This window comes from Lissotriton helveticus, chromosome 5_1 (assembly GCF_964261635.1).
Source record: "Lissotriton helveticus chromosome 5_1, aLisHel1.1, whole genome shotgun sequence".
NCBI classification, from domain to species: domain Eukaryota; kingdom Metazoa; phylum Chordata; class Amphibia; order Caudata; family Salamandridae; genus Lissotriton; species Lissotriton helveticus.
The window spans coordinates 1,803,147,461-1,803,168,230 of record NC_136065.1 but is presented as its reverse complement, the minus strand read 5'-3'; the positions used below and the strand labels follow the sequence as shown (position 1 = coordinate 1,803,168,230).

The following is a 20,770-nucleotide window of genomic DNA, read 5'->3' as shown; positions in this document are numbered from 1 at the left end:
AAGTTCGGTATCAGAACACACACCTCGGGTCTTGTTTTGTTAATTGCCAATTTAGTGTTTACAAATGGTGCCGTGCTAACAGCTCTTGGAGCTGAACTACATTTAAAGGGGATGTTTAGGGCCGGGAATACTACCTCCCCGACTTAACTTCATGCAGGCTTTGAAGAGGTTGTCAATGGGTAAAGATCCATGCCCAGGTGCACGTTCTCTAACGCGCCTCTTTCTTCTGGGATCGCTGTTGGGTTTATTGTGGGTTTATTACTTTAGGCACAGGAGCCTCTCCACGACCTTGTGTACAATGGTACATTTACTATAACCTAGTGTAGCACTCATCATTTGTACCATAATTGTAGTGCAATAGGAAACGTGAACATGTATAGATGTAGCTGACTGCTTTTGCCATGGGGACAAAGAAACTGAAGCAGAGGCTGACCAATGGCAAGGAAGCTACCCACTATCCGTGTTTGTACACATAGTTTCTTGGAGCTCTCCTTGTCTTTAGAATTCGGCTCATATGTGGAAGCCTTTTGCAATCTGGAGGGGCACTGGTTAGTAGAAATGGTGTTGGGAGATATTGCATTATGCAGCGAGTGAGGTCAGGCTTTGACCAGAACAGGTGGAGCTACGCGCCTCATTGCCTTGGACCATATCCCCCCATGAGTGACTAGCCCTGTGGGGCCGGATATATCGGGTACTTGAGGTGGCTTCATGGAACTTGTACACAGTATATTGCTCTTGTTAGAAATTTGAGCAGAAGTCAACCAGACAGTGAAACCAAGCAAGCAGCTGAGAAAAAGGCTGATATTGCAAATATATGAACTTTTCTGCCACCCCTGTCACTCCTCTACAGCCCAATGTGGCGATAGCAGTGCTTTAAATGAGTCGGTACTGCCAGGTACTGAGTACGTGCACTTCTTTATTGTGAGAGGCAGAGTACCTGCACTTCTTTGCTGAGGTGCAATACTTTTAGTTGGACCAGCACTTCTCAGAAGTAAGTAAGTGCTCCGGTAAATGGGTGCCTGGACTTCAATTTTAAACAGAAACAGAAACATTTTTCTATTTCAAGCACTGTGTGACAGGAGTCACTTTCTTTAAAAGGGAAGCGCACATGCTGTGCACCTAACCACAAACCTGCCCTGGGTTTCACTTTATAGCATGGAAAGACCTCTGCGCAGGCGCATAATCAAATTACAAGCAGATACAGCCTGCTGCAGGGGTGTGCGCTCTCCTGAGCCATGCAGGGGAACTTTCTCTGTCACATCAGGACAATACATATTGGTACCTTTCACTACAGTATTCAGAACTCGGATGCCTGTAGGTAAGGTTCCACGAGTAAATAATATAGGACCAAATGTTCCAGATTTGGCCGTTTTGCTCCACAGAAACAGATTCATTCTGTGTTTGGTACAGTGAATGTTGGCATTTTGTTTACCTATTTGTTCGGACTATGGATGTCTGCAGTTTCCTGCTACCCCAGTCTGCTGCTACACTCTCCCTTAACTGGCACAATAGGGATTTCTCTTTAAAGCAGGCTTCTCCAAGTAGTAGCCTGTGAGCTGTTCGAGGCTCTGCACCCACCTGTGAGTAGCCAGTCTGTGTTCTACCGTGCCCAGTCTCAGGAACCCTGGTCCAACAGCTATAACATGGCACGAGTTATATTAAACAATGACACATTTTTTGTAGGCTCGGGAAGATGTCGTCATTTGCCCAAAATCACAGGATGTCAAGACCATGCCTACACTAGAACTTGGTTCTCCACTCAGAAGTCTGCAGCCCAATGACCCCCTGATGTCACATTCTCTCCCCATGGCCGAATTTTCACAAGCCCCTGTGAAATCTCAGGGGAAGGTGGGAGGTGTAAAGGGCCCGCTTGATCATTCATCACCTGCTCCAGCTCTAGTAATATTGTAGGATCGTTTCCTTTTAATCATATCCTCCCCTCTTTCCTCTTGACCTTTGTAATTGTAAACTGATGCACTGTGCTCGGTTAACAATAATAAACAAAGAGCATGCAGGACGGAGGCGCCAGCTCTTGCTTGGAGGGGCGGTGTATGGGGTTTATTTCTTGGGTGGCGTGCCTCAAGGCGCAGAGAGAAAGAGTCGCCCCAGTCTTTTTATTTCAGGTACTACGCAAGAGCACCCCTTGAATAAATATCTGTCAGGAAAAAATACAACTAATTGCCCAGGACATTAACAGTAGACGAAAAGGGATCAATGCGGAGAGCAGGCTTGTTTGTTGATTATTTTCTTTTTTTTGAACCACGCAACAGCTTTAAAATGTCCTGTGAGACAGTAGCAAGAGGTGCACAAGGTTATGGGGTGCACTGCCGGTGTGTTTGGGTTCACCTGCTGCTGATACGTGTTTTCAGCACTGCCTGAAGTCGAGGGAAAGGCTCATGGGGGCATCAAACCCAAGCTGCCTGCTTTTCTACTCCGGCCTCTAGCGCTGCATTCCCACCAATGTGAGCCAAGCTAAATCAACTTTAAAGGACCAGTAGACACCAGATGAGACGCCGGAGCCTTCATTCTTAGACGCACACTGACCGTGCCTTGCATCAGCATCCTTCAATCAAGTCTGACTAAAGGCGGGCGCACCTATACCCCGATCTTTATCAGGCCGATTCCTTACATGTGACGATTCGACGCTACCAAGAGGGGAGATGGGGCGGGTATTTACAAGCATTCATGCGGTCATTAGTGGCTACTTGATTGAGGGACCCCCACCTATAGCCCGCGCTGCAGCAGCCTCTGGTCAGGGAGGGTGCATCATATCTTTTGTGCCGGTAACAGCTGCTTTTCCGTTTGTCTTTTTAAACATGCTGCCACCGCTCCTAGCACTTTACAAAGAAAGTGACAGTTTTATTACTGTTCCGCATCATGTCTTTGGGTATGTGGTTTCAGGAACGGGCTCTTTGTGACCTGCGTGCTTTGGAAGTGTGTGCGCTGGTGGAAAGCCCCGTGGGCGCGCGCGCACCCGCGCACGATAGAGTGAACTATGGTTATAGACCATTTTTTCTAAAGTCCTTTTTATCTACTTATTTTTCTTTTGTCCCCTTCTACCTCTCACTATTGTCTTTCAGGCCAAAATTCCCTCAGGCATGTAATTTTTACATCCTGATGATGATCCCATTATTGTTTCTACGGGATCGAAACGTTGTCAACCTTATATGCACCGTAAATGCAATTGTATTAATTTCTGATGTGTAACGGTGTCACTACATATTGTTTGCTTGTTGCAATTCTTTACACAATTTACAAGCATTTCTTGCCCTGCCTGAGCCTTTTTCTGAATTTGTGACTTTCTGTTCATTTGTGTCATTTGTTATATATGTTGCGTTGGACGCAGGATTGTGTCCGACTTTATTCTTGTGTTCTATGTGATTTGATACGTTATTAAATATTTCTGTCTGGCTGGACAGCTTTCATATAGCACTGATTTCAGGCCTTTATTTATTGTTTTCTGTGTGAATCTCTCCTGTCAGGTTCATCCACCGATCTCCACTGTACCACATACAAATATTACTGTCAATAAGTATGAATTCTTTAGAGTGAGCCAAAGTACTTCCTCTCCACCACTCATGTATGACTTAAAGAAGTAATGTCTTTACACCTGGCTACTTTGTAATTGTAAATCCCTATTAGTCAATCAGCTGGCTAAAAAAGTGGCCCACGTTTGCAAATTGGGGTCTTTATTAACTAATACAGACACGATGTATAGGTGTTTTTGCGTAATAGGAGACAGCATGCATTAGTGTTTGTTGTAGCCAATGTTTGTGGTCATAACAGGAAAATCAACAGTAAGACACTGCCAACAAGAACATAAAACAGGCCTACACACTGACAGATCAACCAATCCACTAGAGCTGCTAGATTGCCCACACCTAGTTCCAAAGTCAGGGCTTTAGGGACCAATTCACACAACTTTCCTCTATAAAAGATGTGAATTTCTCCAGGAAGTGAAGGAATAGGCCAAGTGTAAGTCGTACCCATGCATACCAGTGTTTGGCATGAGACTCCTATTTTTTTTTTATTTCCTTCTGGAAATGTTCTTCATTTCAATGCAAGTTAATGTGGGGATTATATTTTGGAATTGTGATGTTGGCAAGGTGGAGGGGAGATTAGTGAAGATCAGCGCTTGACCTCTCAAGTATAGTTGTTTATTCGTGAAAGGAATAGATTCCACTCAGTCCAAGCAAACGGAGCAGCGAACAGACAGAAGAGCCAAGTAGTGGATACGTTGAAAGGTGCATTTGGAATAATACATGTATTTATTTGCACGAGCTCAACTGACCTTATTTTACGACCTTATTTTATTTATTTTATTTTACGAGGGCGCGCACTCCCTTCGAGGCCAACACGCCACTAGGGGCCAGATGTAGGTAGGGTTTTACCGGTCGGTAACGGCCGAATTCGGCCGTTACCGACCGGTAAAAGGAATTTGAGATGTAGGGGGCAGAATCGGTAAATTTACCGTTCTGTAAATTTACCGATAGGTAATTTTACAGAATCTGTAAATATACCGGTCGGTAAATTTACTGACCGGTATATTTACAGAATCTGTAAAATCGATATGTAGGTGGGACTCTTATGAGTCCCACAAGGCCTTAGAAATCGGTATTTTACCATCAAATTCAATTTGATGGTGAAATACCGATTCAGGTGTGCATGCAAATGTGCGCATGCACACCTGTGCCATATGACAGGCAGACCTGCCCTTAGGGCAGGTATGCCTGCCATATGGCCCCCGAACCTTTTTTGGGGGTGCTAGAGGGTGTCAAAGTGACACCCCCTGCACCCTTGCCAAAAATCTGTATTTACCGATCGGTAAATACCGACCTGTAATGCCCCATTCATTCCTATGGGCTTCAAAGCCCATAGGAATGAATGGAGCATTACAGGTCGGTATTTACCGAATCGGTAAATACCGACTTGTAAAGATTCGGTAAATCCACATCTGGATTTACCTACATGTCGGTACTTCTATTTTACCGATTCATAAATACCGAATCGGTAAAATTCGGTATTTATGAGTCGGTAAAATAAAATTACCTACATCTGGCCCTAGATCACCAACATCAAACAGTGCCAAGGGGTGGGGAAGGGCTGGAAACGGCGAATGTCCGCTATAAAAAGCCCCGCATCATAAAAAGCACCAGCATATTGTGAAATATATTTACCAACAGTCCCTCGGACCCACCACCCCCTTTGTTCAGGGTCCTGGAACCCTCACAGACTCCGCGAGCGGCGCCACACAATAACACACGCCACACAACTACACACGCTCAAAAGGGTGACCACGTTTGAAAGCCTGTCACAGGCCTCCGCAGTAGCGTCATGCTTCCAGAAAAGCTGTTGGCAGCGTGCAGCGTGAACGGCGTGCCAGCACACGGGCAAGGGCGGGGGCTGAGGCGGCTCTGTTTATTTCCAGCTTTCCCGGCTGCACCTCCGGGGGAAGGCAAGAAAACGACAGGGAATCCGAGTATGGAAATAACAAAGGACGACGGCACCGCAGTGGGGGCGGGGGCTTCTCGACTCCCTTCACTACGCTCCCACGGACCGCGCTTCGGCACACTGAGCAGCGTATTGAGTTTGCTAGAGGTTTGTTGTGTAGCGTAGCACCACAGCAGGGCGGGGTACGGTTATTTATGGCGATAGATCTTGCAATAAAATTGTGCCGTTGTGCGGTGTTTTAATGCTCTGATATAAGAGTTTGCGTGGGCTGGGTAAGGCAAGGCGATGCTAAGGCAGCCTTTGCACCAGCCCAACCAGCCTTTTCAAAGTATCAGCTACCGGGAATTATTTGTATTCCCTTATTGTTATCACCTTATATAGGCAGTGTACGTGGAGACAGACACTGACTGGCCCTAAACCTGTTTGAGCCACGAGGGGGGTGTTTGGACCATAACCCCTGTTCCACTGAAACTTACATTGTAAGATAAAAGTCATGTGCATCACTCAGCAACCTATACTGCTAAATGCTACAATCACACCCAGATGTAGACAATCGAGAGACTCAGCATTCATGCAACACACAGACCCTGCCAGGCGTGGAACACCCATAGCCCCCTCGTGTGTCTCAGCCCAGGCTGCTGCAGCTGGACCTTCTGTGGCAATAGCTGTGCAGTGTCTGGAGTCTTAATTTCGGCACAACCAATTTTTTCACAGGTCTTTAAAAAAACATTACCATATTTACATGCCTTTGTAAACTGGTTAATGAGGCATAGTTTTTTTTACCACTGGTTCTTGCACCCCGTGTCCCCACTCTGCCTATTCCTTACATTTTATTTTTTTGTTTTACCACAGTGGGAGAATGCATTTCATGAAAAGGAATATCACAAGTAGGGATGCAACTTTTCCATAAAAAAAATGGCAGCCATTTGTTGTTTATAGATCCTGCAAAGGCCTAGGCTTAAACCTAAATAGGGTTGTACATAAATGCTGTCTTTGTTCCCTTTCATTATTATTCATGGATCATTAATGCAGCCCTCAAACACATTTAAAAGTACTTTCTAATTATATTTGCTGTTTGAAGTATGCACAGATCCGTGCTAAAAATACCAGCTTTGGGTGATTTTGCTTATTTTTGTACTGGCTGGGACAGCAAAATACTTAGCTGGCAACCCTAATCCTTAGACTGAAAGTTTGTTGCAGGATTAGCATATTATTTATTTCCTCCACCCTCCATCCCGGATTTATGCCATAATAGCATGTTATTGACAGCTGGCATACGGTTTTATTTATGTTAAACTATTGCTGAGTTACTCCAAGTGTCTGAGAATACATTATGCATTCAGATAACCCAACCCTCATTCTCACATTTCACATGCATGCTCAACCTGCACTCACAGCGGTCACACTGCTCACCATGCACTCACAACATTCACCCTCTTCCTACCATGCACTCACCCGAGCACACCGCTCACCTTGCACGCACATGACACGCCACACGACACGCCACTCACCTGTCACTTTTACTGCTCACCCTATACTCACAGCTATCACACTGCACTCCCTGTTACCCCACTCTCACACCATTCATCCTCCTCTTTCCCTGTGGTCACAAAAGCTCACTGCTCACCCAGCACTCACAGCAAGCACACTGCACTCATGCCGCTCGCCTTTAACTCACGCCGTTCTCCCACCACTTACTATGCGGTCTCATGAGCACAAAGCTCATTCTGCACTCAGAGTGATCACGCTGTACTCACACCACTGACCATGTACTTGCTCTGATCACCCTGTACTCACCCTGCTGTCACATGTGCACACTACTCACTCGCAAACACAAGATGAAGGACGGAGTGCTGAAACTTTTCAACCACTCACCCCCAGTCCCAGATCTGGGTTTAATCCATCGCTGTTTTGCTCACTATGCCACCCCAGTTTGGACCCAGCCATATGCAAATCAGTCTTGAGCCTGTCCCTCATGGGAACAGCCCGCCCATACTGCCAGGCGAGGTATACCCTAGACCAGAAACAAGCATCCTGGGACAGGTTTCAGCACTGAGTTATACACTCTATACACAAAACAAACCGAACTTGAAAGGCTGAGCAGGCTGCTGAAAGGCACATTGGGGCACACCGCAAGGAGATTTATGTGACCAGCACACGGACAAGTAATAACTGTCATCTGAGTAGGCACATAGATTGCAAGAGGGGTCAAAGCAATGACAGATTACTGTGGACCCACTGAATAAACTGAATGTTTTCAAGAGGTGTTGTGAGTGAGAACAAAAATTGTATGGGACGTTTCCACCCGTGAAAAAATAAAAAGATTATGTTTTATTGGATTTCAGCATATAGGTGTTAGCTAAAGCTTGAAAACACACTACAGCAATATTTAAGAAAGCATTCAAGGCTGTCCAGTTAATGGGGTGATGCTAGTGGATGCAACAAAACAAGTAAATGACAGGAGATACACTTCAGTCGAACAGTATTGTTTTTAAACTTTAATTGGTTGCTATGGTTATGGCAGCATGCATAGAATCAGGATTCGTGAGATACTAGTGCAACAGATATGTCTGTCTTTAGTTTACAGTGCAGTTTGTGGCACAGGCAGTCTCCGGTTCTAGGCTCTGGTTGAACTTTAGCCCATAACTAGACTTATTAATCTACTTGCATAGCTTTAAAGTGCCTGTCATGTGGAAAGATCTACATAAAGACCATTGTTTAATTTCGATTGCAGGTGACAATTCACTACTAGGGTGTGAGACTAGTGGGATGCCTGGGTTGTCTTGTCTAGAAATCAGAACACAAACAGTTTTGGCATTGTTACTGTTTCTTTTCTTTACCTATTCCATTGCAAGCCATTCCCCCTTTGGAGTACACAGGTTTTCTGCCAAGAATACACACACACACACACTATTGAACAGTGCAGCAGTAGAAAACAAGATGGCCGGCGCTGCTTTGGAACGCATAATGGGAATACATTATAATTGTGCGTTCCACAGGAGTGCCAATCATCTTATATGCTGATCTTGAGGGGAGAGGGCTAGAGTGGCCGTCCTTGCTACTAGGACTAGAATATTTTGAGTCTCGACGGGAAGCTTAAAATGTAGTATTTCTGGGTAAATCACGTAATCTCTCCGTGCACATTATTTCTCCATGCTTGTGAACGTGTCCCTGTGTCTACTGCAACTGGTGCTCGGGTAAAGCGATCCAATAGCTTCGGGTGGAGTTCGTGCTATGTAAAATAGGAAAAAAAGCACATACTTTACAAAAACACCGTCCACACAGGTAAGCCTTCTGAACAAAATAGAGCACACTTAATAAAAGCAACACTTATCAGCATCTCTTACAATTTTTTTTGCAACAACGGAACCTTCCTAAAAGCACAGGCACTCTGCAATGAAAAAAAAAGTGCGCGTACACAAAGCAAACTACACTAAGGTGAAAGGATTCAAGTAATAGCCCGATCCTCCATGGGAGGGAGCAAGACACGAGAAGGAGAGACATATAACAATGATTAACTACCTGTAAGCAAGCCTTTGCGAACAACAGTCTAATTAACAAATCTAAATCTAAAGCCCACAGAGTGAATACAGCATGTCTCGAAGAGACAGCGCATGTCCTGCCTAGGCGAGGTCTAAAAACAAGAGACACTCACTTCAACCGCATCAATACACGAAAGATGGTGCAGCATGTCACACAACTGACACACTCCAAAGGCCACATCTTTGACCTTGTCTTCTTAACATTACCAAAAATCACAATGCAAGCCACCCATACCCCTGAACTGGAAAGCTCACTTTTCCATTTGTGTCCCCCTTCTCAGCGTCCCACCAACAAACGAACACTCAAGAAAAGATCAACCCTTCACATCCGACAAAGACTTCTTTATAGACAACCTAATTCTTGAACTCGTATCTCACCCTTGCCCACTCCATGTTCGATGTCAACACTCTTCTAAAGAAAGTCAAACCATTTCTTACAGGAAGCTACTTAAGAACTGCTGTTCAAACACTTGTACTCTTGTATTTGGTTGGTGGTACCCCCGCTACGTGGCCTCCCAGATGGTACACAGGCAACCCTTAGGGGCATCCTACACGCTAGAACATGTCTCATCCACTGCCTGAAGAAATATGAGCACATCACTCCAGTCCTGAAGGTACTCCTAGCCATGCCGGTCAGCACCGGCTTCAAAACCAGCTGCATTATTTACAGAGCCATCACAACCAGCAGCTCTGCTAATCTTGTAGACAAGCTCACCATCTCTGGTAGATCTCGGTACACCCATAGCCAATACACCATCAGACAGCAGAGTAAGTGTAAACAATTCAAACAAGACAGCAGGCCCTTTCAATCTATATAGGATAAGAATTAAAGATTTTTTCTCTTATGAAAAAAATTTAATAATTCCACTAACCTTGTTCATTCACAACATCAATCATACATTTAATTCATGTCAATAATAAGAACACTGTGAAAATAGCCAGATCATATTCTAGTTTTTCTTTTTTTCTTCTTGTTGCGATGTTGACTGCAGAAACAGCACTGATGATTCACGTCAAGATACGAGTATAAACCAGCAGAACAACTAAAATCGACAATATTAGGAAATCTAGCTGGCGGCATCGTCTGACGCATCGTCCATCATGGGAAGGAAGCTTTGAATGAATTGGAGACTTAAATGGTGGGATATTGTGCAATATGAACATAATCCGCTGATTGGTCTTTTGATAATTATTTGTAAACCCCTGGCTAAGAATTGTTCCCTAGCCAATCGGAGAAAGGATTTGAAGTCACTTCATTGATTTAATTGGTAAGGTAGTATTTAAATACTTTTAAGCCTCATCTGATTTTTAGATGTTGCAGGATTTTTTTCCTCATGTTTTACGGTACAAGTATTAAAAAAATGTATTTTTGAGACAAATATAAACTTGTAAATCCTGAAGAATGTCTTTCTCAAGAAATAATCTTTATGCTTGTCTTTAACCATGTACACTGTCTTTTGATGAGGTTCCCAGTAAGAAATGCCATATACATACAATATGGACAGGCCCGGACTGGCCATAGCGGGCACCGGGCAATCCCCCGGTGCGCTGCACAGGTTGAGGCCGGTTTTGGACCCCTGGGGGCAGTTTTGGTTGCAGTACCGCTTTTGCAGCATAGCTGCAAAAGCGGCCCTGTACCAAAATCGGCCAAAAACCGGCCCCGGCAAAGAGCTCAGCGGCACCTCCACCCCTGCCCCCCCTCCCTCCTTCCCCCCCGAGTGGGGAGGGGGGGCGGCCGAGCACTTTGCCAGGGCTAGTAGTGGTTCCCAGTCGGGGCCCTGAATATGGATAGTGCCAGTGGCCACCTGGCCAATGCCAAGTTTTAACTGAGCATATTTTTGTACAACTTTGTTATTGTTACAGTAGTAAAATATGATGGGGTGATTCAGGTCAGGGATTTGGTGCAGTGACAGATGTAAGTTAGAAGCTTTAGTGTAACAATAGAGAATGTTGCAGAAGAGGGAATAAGGGTGTGCAGGCAGGCAGCCCCACACCTCTACAACAGAAACAGATAAGGGTCAAGGAAGGCCTTTGTGCATTGGCAGAGCTGTGTTGGAACCCTTTACGAAGGCTACAGGGAAGTTACTGAGGATGAGGTATAATTTAGTCACCAAACATGTGGTTCCCACTCAGCGGGACCTGAAATGTATACTTCTCATTCAAACTAAGTGTGATTTTTGGAAGTCAGTTCATGCTGCTTTCTTTAAACATGTTGCTGCTTGACTCAAAGGGAAGATTAGGTTGTCTAAAACTGCCCAGCGGAATGCCTTGGGCAGCACAGTGGATGCATGGCACAGTGATCATGCAAAGTTTTTGCATGGTCTCTAGTTCCATCAGTTCCTTTTCCATGCCCTATATCCTGCTACATGAGTGGGGCCCTATTTTTAACAGGAGAAATGTGGGATGGAAGACATTTTGTAGATCCCCTGCAACACAAATGTGAAGAAAATGCATGTTTTTCCTAAAGTTTTGAGGTTTGCAGGGCACTGTGGGTAAAAAAATGTAATACAAGCCACACAAGTCAGACCTCCCTGGACCCGCTGGATGTCTTCTTTTCATAAATGTCTGGGTTTGCTAGGGTTCTGGGCACAACCAGGCCCAAATTCCGCAACTACATACATTGCCAAAAAGGGTTGATTTTGATTGGGAAAATGTTATGTTTTCATGCATTTTGAGTCCTTTCCTGTTGCGGGCACTAGGCTCAGCCACACAAGTGGGCTACCATTTTTATGGTGAGAAGTGTGGCAGCAGTGGTGGTAGGAGTAAAATGTGTGCCGAAGAAGGCACTAGAGTTGCGAGAGGACCTCAAGCAGCTCACAAAAAGATGCAGGCCACAATGCACACGATGCGTTGTGGCCCAAGATTCTGGTCACTGGAGATGCTCAAGGTTGGGTCTACTTGGAGCCCTCAAGATCTTCTTGGGAGGAATCCAACAACGCGTTGCAACTGCAAGTTGACTAGGTATACAGGGGGTTTTGTTATTGCAACACCCACATGGGATACTGGTCTCAAACGTGGTGAGGTGACAAGGTAGGCCTCAGGAGCTGTGGAGAACCACCACCTGTGTTGTAGAACCTTACGGAGTCCGGAGGAGCTCAGGATCAGAAGACCAGTTGACTTAGTTGTGGTGCCTGCGAATGCAGGGGAGTGACTCCTTCTCTCCAAGGGAGATTCCTTCAAGTGTCTTTGATTGCCACAGGCCTTGAAAGGTTCCTGTATGGTGCACAGGCACAGACGATGCAGAAGAATGGAAGAGAGACGAAGTCGAGCCCAAACGAAGTCGAGATTGCCTAGACGATAGAAGAAGAAGTGGTGTCTGATCTGAATCGTCTCCCACGACAAATCAAGGGACCTACACCCAGGTAAGCCCTTAATTACCCTAAGGAAAGGGTTGGGACGATTCAGGGGACCCTCCCAGAGGAGGATTTGGACAGTGGGGAGGTTACTCCCCTGTCCTTTGTCCAGTTTTACGCCAGGGCAGGAGCCAACGGCTCCCAGGACTGGTTTGAACTGGACCATGTATGGGGACTCCAAATGTGGCCGTGAATTGATGATTACTAGCCAGCATACTAGTAAAGACTAAATCGTCCGGATAATTTAACAGAAGGACGTCTATTCTTTCATTAAAAGTAAGGATAGTATATGTATAAATTCCTAAACAAATGCCCACTACTGGGATAACTCACATTAGGAACTTCAAATTAATTATATGCATTCTGTTTTTCTAGAAAGAAGAAGTATATTTGTTTTTAAATCTGTCCGTCCTGAGGAAGGTGCAACAAGTGTAACCAACGCACCGAAACGCGTCGACAATTGGACTTTTTAATGTACATGATATGTTTTTACTCTTCCATTTAATTTGTGAATTTTGAAATATGATTGCATATTACTTATGGGTGACTGTGATAGAAACCGTAACACGGAATTGTTAGTTAGTGGATATAATAATGTACCAGAGCACCATAGTGTATAACCGAATGCGTATTTGAACAGAATTTTTAACACGAGCTTTTTATGAAAATAAATATCGAGTTATAATATAATTATCCTAGTGTGGAGCAAAAATTTGGTTTTCGTCTGCCTCAATTGTAAATTAAAAATTGTCAATTGATATGGATAGGCCTCATGGTCACCTACTTAAATAATTACACAGAAAGGAACTTTTTCTTTGATAACGATTCGTTAACCCAGTCCTTTCTGGTCCCTGGGAAACTCTCTCTTTTTTGAGAATTGACTCCAAATGTGCCCCTCATGCAGACTGACTGGCATTGGCAAGCACACTCACCCTGCCCCAATACACTAAATTCTGTCTGGGAGGTGGTACTCCTCCCTGTGACAGAATGCCTATTGTTCTGCCTTCCCCTGCTTGAGCTTGGCTCAGCAGAAGGAGGGCAGAATCATGTCTCTGGTAGTCAACAACCATTGTGTGCTGTCCGGATCTGGAAGACTGGTACAGAGACATAGAGAGCCCCACGAGGGCTCTTCCAGTGCTTGGAATCATCCCTCTCACACTGTTTACGGTGTGGGGGTATGATTCCAACATGTTTGACACCAAACATGATGGGATTCGTTGCAGCAGAGGCAAGATGGTGCCCACATCACCAGTCTCTTAGCCAACGTTCCTGTACCCCCTGCCTTGTGTGAATTCTACTTCCCCTGCATTCCCCACAGCCTTGGAAGAATAGCAATTTCCTCCAGGTCCCGCAAGGCATCTTCTGTTGCTTTTTGGCGCCCCTTGGTCCCTGACACTACAGCTCCTCAGTTCTGTCTGGGGTCCTCCCTGACTTCCGCATTTCCGGCTCACAGCAGAGAACTGCTTCTGGGTTGGGGGGCGGAGCTGACCCAGCTGGGCCCCTTGCTACGATGCCTCCGAAGTCTGTACGAGGAAAAACCTGCACTCCAATGGATGTGGCTGGTACCACCAAGGACGGCACGATTCAACAACGGGGTGGCAAGAATGGCACTGCAGGAGAAACGGCGGAGGAGAAACAAGAAGGCGCACAAGGTGAAGACTTTGGTGAGCGTAATATACCCTTTCAGTAGATGCAGGGGGACCGATAAGAGCAACAAGTAAACCTGTAAACTCCTCTACGAGCCAGGAACAGGCTGAGGGGGACATTGGCTACCCTGCTATTGACCAACCCAGCAAGCATACGAATCAGGTTAACATAAATGGTGATGCTGTTCTTAATGCTGGGGTCATGGGATGTGAAGCCCACTGTTCTGCAACCCCTGTCATGGAGGATATCCCCAAAAAGCACACAGGACCTAATAAGACCACCGAGGAAGCTTGGAGCAATATTATAACAAAAAAGGTGCAAACGGACAGCCCTTTAAGTATGGATGAGCCAGGGGATGAGTCAAGGGTAAAGGATGACATCAGAACTCAGAACATGGCAAAGGAAACTAATTCCGGAGATTACTTTTATTCCCTTTCGGACCCCTATGACTCAGGAGATGAGCTTGAGTCAATTCTTAAGTCTTCCTCCAGGTATGTGTCCCCGAGCAGTGGCCATAGTGAGACAAGCAGCTTGCATCCAGAGGATCAGGAGCAAGGTACTGTTACATCGGAAGCCGCCCTGCGGACAGTATGCAAGAGGTGTGAGCATAGCAAGAGTGCTAAACACGCTGGGGGCAGCGATGCCCTGGTATCGGACTATTCATTTTCAGCTGGGCCAACTAAACATACAACGGCAAGCTCAGTGGAGAAGCCTGAAGATATTTCACTGGCTGTGATTTACAAAAGCATTATTGCAGATAGAGAAGAAACTCGCATGGAAAGTCAAGGGACCCAAGGCGCATGTCGCAAACTTCAAGGTTCAATGAGGCAGAAGCCCAGATTTCTAATCTGGAAGATGAGCTGGCAGCTCAAAAGGCTGAGACAGAGTCAATGCGTGCATCAAAAGAGGACACCCAGTAGAAGTTAACTGATCTCAAAAACCGTCTTTGGCAAAATAATCTGAGAGTCCTGGGGATCTCAGAGGGCACAGCGGGACAGGATGTTCTAAAGTTCATTGTTGACCTTTTTACCGAAGCCTTCCCCAAGCTCCCGCAGTGGGATTGGAATCAGGAGATACAGAGTGCGTATTGATTCCCGTTCATACAATGCACAAGACTGGGACAAACTACCTCCAGACCCAGAGCAATCCTAATATCCATCTACAACTTCTTGGCTCGCCAAGCAGTGTACGAACTGGCACGTCCAGATAAAAAGAGGGTTGGAAAGGGGTCAGAATGTTTTGTGAGACCAGATTTCTGCAACTAAACAGTGGAAAAACTATGACAGTTGCAACAGTGTTATGGGCTATGATCTGCTATACTTTCACTGTTCACTTAGTAGTTATGTTATGCTGTATTTCCTTTGCCTCCTATCCCTGTTGCTGGGCAGAACCTCTGTATTCCATGTGTCATCCATGACAACACAATGGTCTGTCTCTCCAGCTTTACCTTTGGCAGTTGGATTTGAGCTGCTGTTTTGGCTGGTGCCCTGTCCATCTTCTCCTGAATAAATACAACTAAAGGACTGCTGAACGTTTATTGTACTTTTTATCAGTGGCGACAAGTTGTGCCTGCGAGGGGACAGGCATCTCTAGACCATCAGCTTCCCCACGGACCCATGAGGACTGTAGCACTTACATGGCCATTGTTTGAAATCTCCTATGACTGGTGGAGATTCAGGTACTCTGCATGTTTTTTCGAACTGTTTATGCATGTTTGGATTTGCTAACTTGGGGAAGACATTCTTTGGTCGTCAGGCTACATAACGGTTGTACTTTGAAAATCTTGGGCCTGTGCACGCCTTACCTGCATGAACTGTATTGAAGGAGGATAGGCCTTGTGATGTCTCTTACCTTCCAGGCCTCTTTGTGACTCCTTTGTTGTGGCATCTCCTTGATAAGAGAAGGCACGCGTGCAGAGATCACGATTCCGAGCAGTTGTGCCCTTTTCTTCGTTCACGACCTGCGAGGCGCGATTTTGTCTCTTCCTAGCTCCGCTTCTGCTGGGCTTGCGCGGTGATGCGGGCATCTTCCAGCGAGCCCGGAACATGCACGGTGATGGGACCACCTTTCAGTGTGCTCGGAGCATGCACGATAATGCGCACACCGTTTTCCTTCTTGAGGCAACTTCTGCTTTGAAATACATGTGCAGTAAGGCCCACATCCCATTGATTTCGGGACATGCGCGGTGCTGCGCACACCATTCTCATAATTGGGGCAATTCATATTTGGAGCATATCAGTGACATGCTCACTTTCTTGGCCTTCTATTGATTTCGGAATGTGCGTGGAGAAGCACACATCATTCTTATAAATTGGACAGTTCATTTTTGGAGCGTATCAGTGACACGCTCACGTTCCTGGCATTCTAAACTTGTGTGGTAATGCACATACCTTTCTAGTAGTCTCTGCAATTTGTGTTGTGCATGTACTTCATTGTTCTGCCAATGGATTCCTGTTCTTACAACACCAGGTACTAATTTAATTCCTTTTGTAGCGCGGTGATGCGCACACCCTGAAATACTATATTTTCTTTTCTCTACTCTTTAGTTCCCTTTTGTTTTTGCTGTTGCTGCGACTATTTATTTCTCTCCTTCATCATGGCTTCGTCAAGCATGTCTCAACCTCCACAATTTCTTTCTGACAAAGGTGACCCAATTTTACCTTGGAATAGGTGGAAGCCACTGTTTGATTGTTATTTACTGGCTATTGTGGGCGAAAAATGTTCTGCTTTAAGGAAGCAAATTGTATTGTTACACAATATGGGGGTTGAGGGTAGGCACGAGTATGATAGTTTAGATTACATTGTTTTGGGGTGTGGAGAAGGAGAAACTGACAATGTTTTTGATATGTCTGTTATGATGCTTGAGAAACATTTTGGATCTAAAATAAATGTGGTTTTGGAACGCCACAAGTTTTTCTCTAGAGTTCAGGGCAAGCAGGAGAAAATTGGTAGTTACGTAGCAACTTTGAAAACATTGGCACATACTTGTGAATTCGAACAGCTTACTGATTCTCTTGGTAGAGATCAAATTGTCAGATGTACAAATGATGTAAAGGTTTAAAAGAAGGTACTTGCCAAAAACCCTGATCTTAAAGAGACTTTAGCCATTGTGGAGAGAATGGAGAACACCGTCATGTGGGTGTGTGTGAAATGAGATGGAGGAGAAGGTGGTTCATGAGGTTAAGAAAGAGGGTGCCAAGGAAGATGAATTTTAAAAAAGTATTCACAGTGAGGTGGATAAAAAAATCGCCTGTTTCTGAGCATGTGGATTCCAGGAACAGCAAGTCTGGCTTTAAGTGTTTTAGATGTGGGAGTGAAAGCCTTTGTCTAATAGCTCCAACTGTTTTGCAAGGTCTGTCAACTGTAATAGGTGTGGCAAAAAGGGGCATTATGCTTGTGTATGTCGTGGTGCTAAAAGCACAACCGATGCATTGTGTTGAAGAAGGAAAAAAGTATATGTTAAGTGTCAGAGGACATGGTGTTGTGGATGGAGACAAGTTGGAGATGCCTGAGTGTGAGGTGTTGATTGATGACAAACAGTTCTCAGTTTTGGCTGACTCTGGTTCGCCTTAAACCATGTTTGGTGATGCTATGTAGGAAGTGGTGTTTGGTCAAGATAAGGTTGGACTGTCTCCACCAGATAGCAATCCTGTAGGTTATGGTGGTGTTAGGATTGATGTTTTGGGCTATGTGGTCAAAAGAATTCAATAGAGACAGGGAAACTGTTGGGAAGGTGTACGTGGCAAAAAGGGGTGATAATCTTCTAGGATGGAGACACCAAAGAGATATGGGGTTCACTTTAAACCCCAACTCACCGGAAAAAGTTTTACTTTTGTCTTGTGGTCAATTGTCTGTGGATGTGAGTTCCCACTTCCCTAAAGTTTTTAGTGACGATCAGGGTTTGCTCAAGAATGTAGAGCACAAGATCGTTTTGAAGCAGAATGCCCAACCGTTTGTCAGCAAAGTGAGGAACGTACCTCACATGATGATGAATCCATTAAGTCATGAGCTGAAAAGGTTATTAAGTACTGGTATCATTGAGGAGACTGAGTGTTCGGAGTGGTTGGCCACGATTCGGCATCTAAGGATGGGGGCAAAGGTATTTGCATGTGTGTGGACTTGCGCGGGCTGAACAAGCACATCTGGGGCGATAGGCAGCCCTTACCAAACATCTCTGAGACTCTTGCTCTTATCAAGGATGCTAAATGTTTTAGCGTCATGGATTTGTCTTCCCCTTACCACCAGGTTTTGCTTCATCTGGATTCAAGACACTTGACATCGTTTATGACTCCCTTAGGTGCTTTCAGATTTATCTGCATGCCTTTTGGACTGGCATCTACTGCTGCCTGCTTCCAGAGAGTCATGAACAAAGTACTAGATGGGCTGTCTAAAGTTCTCATTTTTCAGGATGGCATTCTTCTCTATGGGAAGGATCAACAAGAACAAGACAAACAGTTGCGACAAGTTTTGCAGCAACTCCAAGTTGCTGGTCTTGTAATCAAAAAGGAAAAATGCAAATTTCAGGTGTCATCTGTGAATTATTTGGGTCACACGATTTCTGGGTAAGGGATCAGTCCCAAATTAGATCTTGCTGAAAGAATTGTTAATGCAAAAACATCCGTTCCAGTGGATAATAGGAAAACTAATTCAAGCAATAAAAATGCGCAATGGCAATAAACATACAAAGGACTTGGTAATGTCAGAAGGCGAAAATAAACTTACTACACAGTTTTTGCTCAGTATAATTTGTAAAACACAGTAAATATTATAAGCACTTTCTTAACTTCAAAAAGCGCAACACTTTGTGCATAGAGTCCCCAAGTGAAAGTTGGAACCAAAAAGTGACTGTACACAGTGAAAAAGTTGATGTAAGGTTTCCATGAATTGTAAGAAGCGACCATTTGAATACACTTTTTACAGCATAGATATATAATGACACTAGCTGATCAATGGTTCGCCCTGCATGCTTGTCGACGGCGTTTCGACCCTTCTCTCAATGTGGGGTCTCCTCAAGGCTAACGGTGTAGGGACATCTGGAATTCAATAGGGATAAGCATTAGGCCCATGTACTGGCACAAATGCGAGAAACTAGATTAAAGGACTCCAATAAAAGGTGGTTACCTGGGTGGGTTCAGGCGCAGCCTACGTGAATGTGAAGTGCCTTGGTGGGGAGTGAAAGTAAAATAAATCACGTGAGGACCCATGATGATGCTTGATGGGGTAAAAAGAAACCAAAGTGCATGGGTTAGACTTAGTCTCTGCCATCGCAGATTCCTTGTTGATATGGCTATTAACAGATAAGGTTAAGCTGAACCTTACCTCACGATGAGGGAGTCTGGCTTGCAAGATGGATGTTATCTCCTGGTATGTTGCTACAGCCGTAGTAGTCTTGTGCTCTAAGTAGAGCCTTGTGGGAGGCCAGCGTGGGGCTCCTGAAAGCGCTGTATGTTAACAGAGCAATCGGGTTTCTATAAGTTAGAAATTGCAATAAATTAGACCGGATGGTAGGAGGAGGGGCGGGGTAGGAGCAACAACTGGAGATCAGTGCGTGATTAAACTTACTTCCATAAACGGTGTATACCTGAACAAACTCCGTGGGAGGCGAAGTCGTGCAAAATAGCGCTGTTGCCCTGCTGTGATTTGGCTTCTGGTGCGATGACACCGAGTGCTGGAAGCCGAGTAAGTTAAATACTGTGGTTGACTGCATGCCTGGATGCAAAGAGGCAAGGAATAGGGATGATCCCCGTTCAGCGGAGTGATCCGGTGAGTGGCAGATCGTTGCCATGGTGACCTGCCGACCTGCCTGCGTGGCTCAGGTGGTCGGAGATGACTGCAATGAGTTTGTTTTGAAAAAAAGGGAATTGGTACAGTTAGTGTGGCTACTGTACTTAATGTACCTAAGTGAATTGGTGTACATTTGGAGCAGAATAGCGTGGAGCGGCAATACTGGCTATACGTCTCAATGTGGACAGTTTGGGAATTCTGGCTATGACGTAGTACGATGGGTCATGTATCATACCTATAGCCGACAACGTTTTTTATTTGCAAGCAAGGGTCAATGCCTACAATAGATGTTGAATGCCACCTGTGTATCCTGCAGGGGTGGCGCCACGGTGACCTATTGTGCATTTTCACTACATAGCACTATAGCAGTCTCATTACATGGAGGAATATATGTTAGGTACCGTATGTAGAAAAACGTGTCGTGCTGGTAAAGATAATCAGTACATATTTTTACATTTAAGTACATTATGACTGTTTCGAGCCCCCATAGTGCCGATCACGCTCACATTCTGTTTATTGAAAATGCGATGTGCAATGCCAGTGGAGTTGTAACACAGGTGCTGACCAGTGGACTATGTAACCATCATGTGCTTTCTTTGTGGGGTACTACAATAGTCTATAGATGGCCAGATGGTGAGGGGTATGCAACGGATAGGATAGGCATGGCGAAGCATGCATCTCAGTGCAGAGTTGTCACATATCGCCTCCATTCCTCTGCTGAGTTCAGTCACTCCTCTATCGAGTAGACCCTGTTTATCCACCTGCATTCTATGCGCTTTAGTATGCTGGTAAGGTCGCCACCTCTCTCTGTTATGGTGGCCATTTCGATCACTTGCCATTTCCGTTCGTCGGCAGTGTGATTTTTTTCATTGTAGTGGGATACCATGGGGGCATTGGGAACAGATCTGCGAATGCAGCTACGGTGTTGCCCAATTCCGACCTTTATTAGTTGTTGCATTTGGCCTATGTATGGGAGATTGCATGGGCACCAGG

The 20,770-nt window shown here is 45.1% G+C and overlaps 1 protein-coding gene across 3 annotated transcripts in view; it reads left to right on the top strand.

The window, feature by feature from the left end:
* ACBD4 (acyl-CoA binding domain containing 4) overlaps nt 1-10,127 on the top strand; it is a 454,150-nt gene extending 444,023 nt beyond the window's left edge. Inside the window, exon 12 of one of the 3 annotated variants that reach the window (XM_078645133.1) lies at nt 9,986-10,127. In XM_078645133.1, coding sequence (XP_078501259.1) covers nt 9,986-10,040 — 55 coding nt within the window. In that variant the 3' untranslated portion in view covers nt 10,041-10,127. The remainder of the gene's footprint in view (nt 1-9,985) is intronic. The other 2 variants (XM_078645128.1, XM_078645127.1) reach the window with 2 other exon arrangements.
* Nucleotides 10,128-20,770: the final 10,643 nt, after the last annotated feature.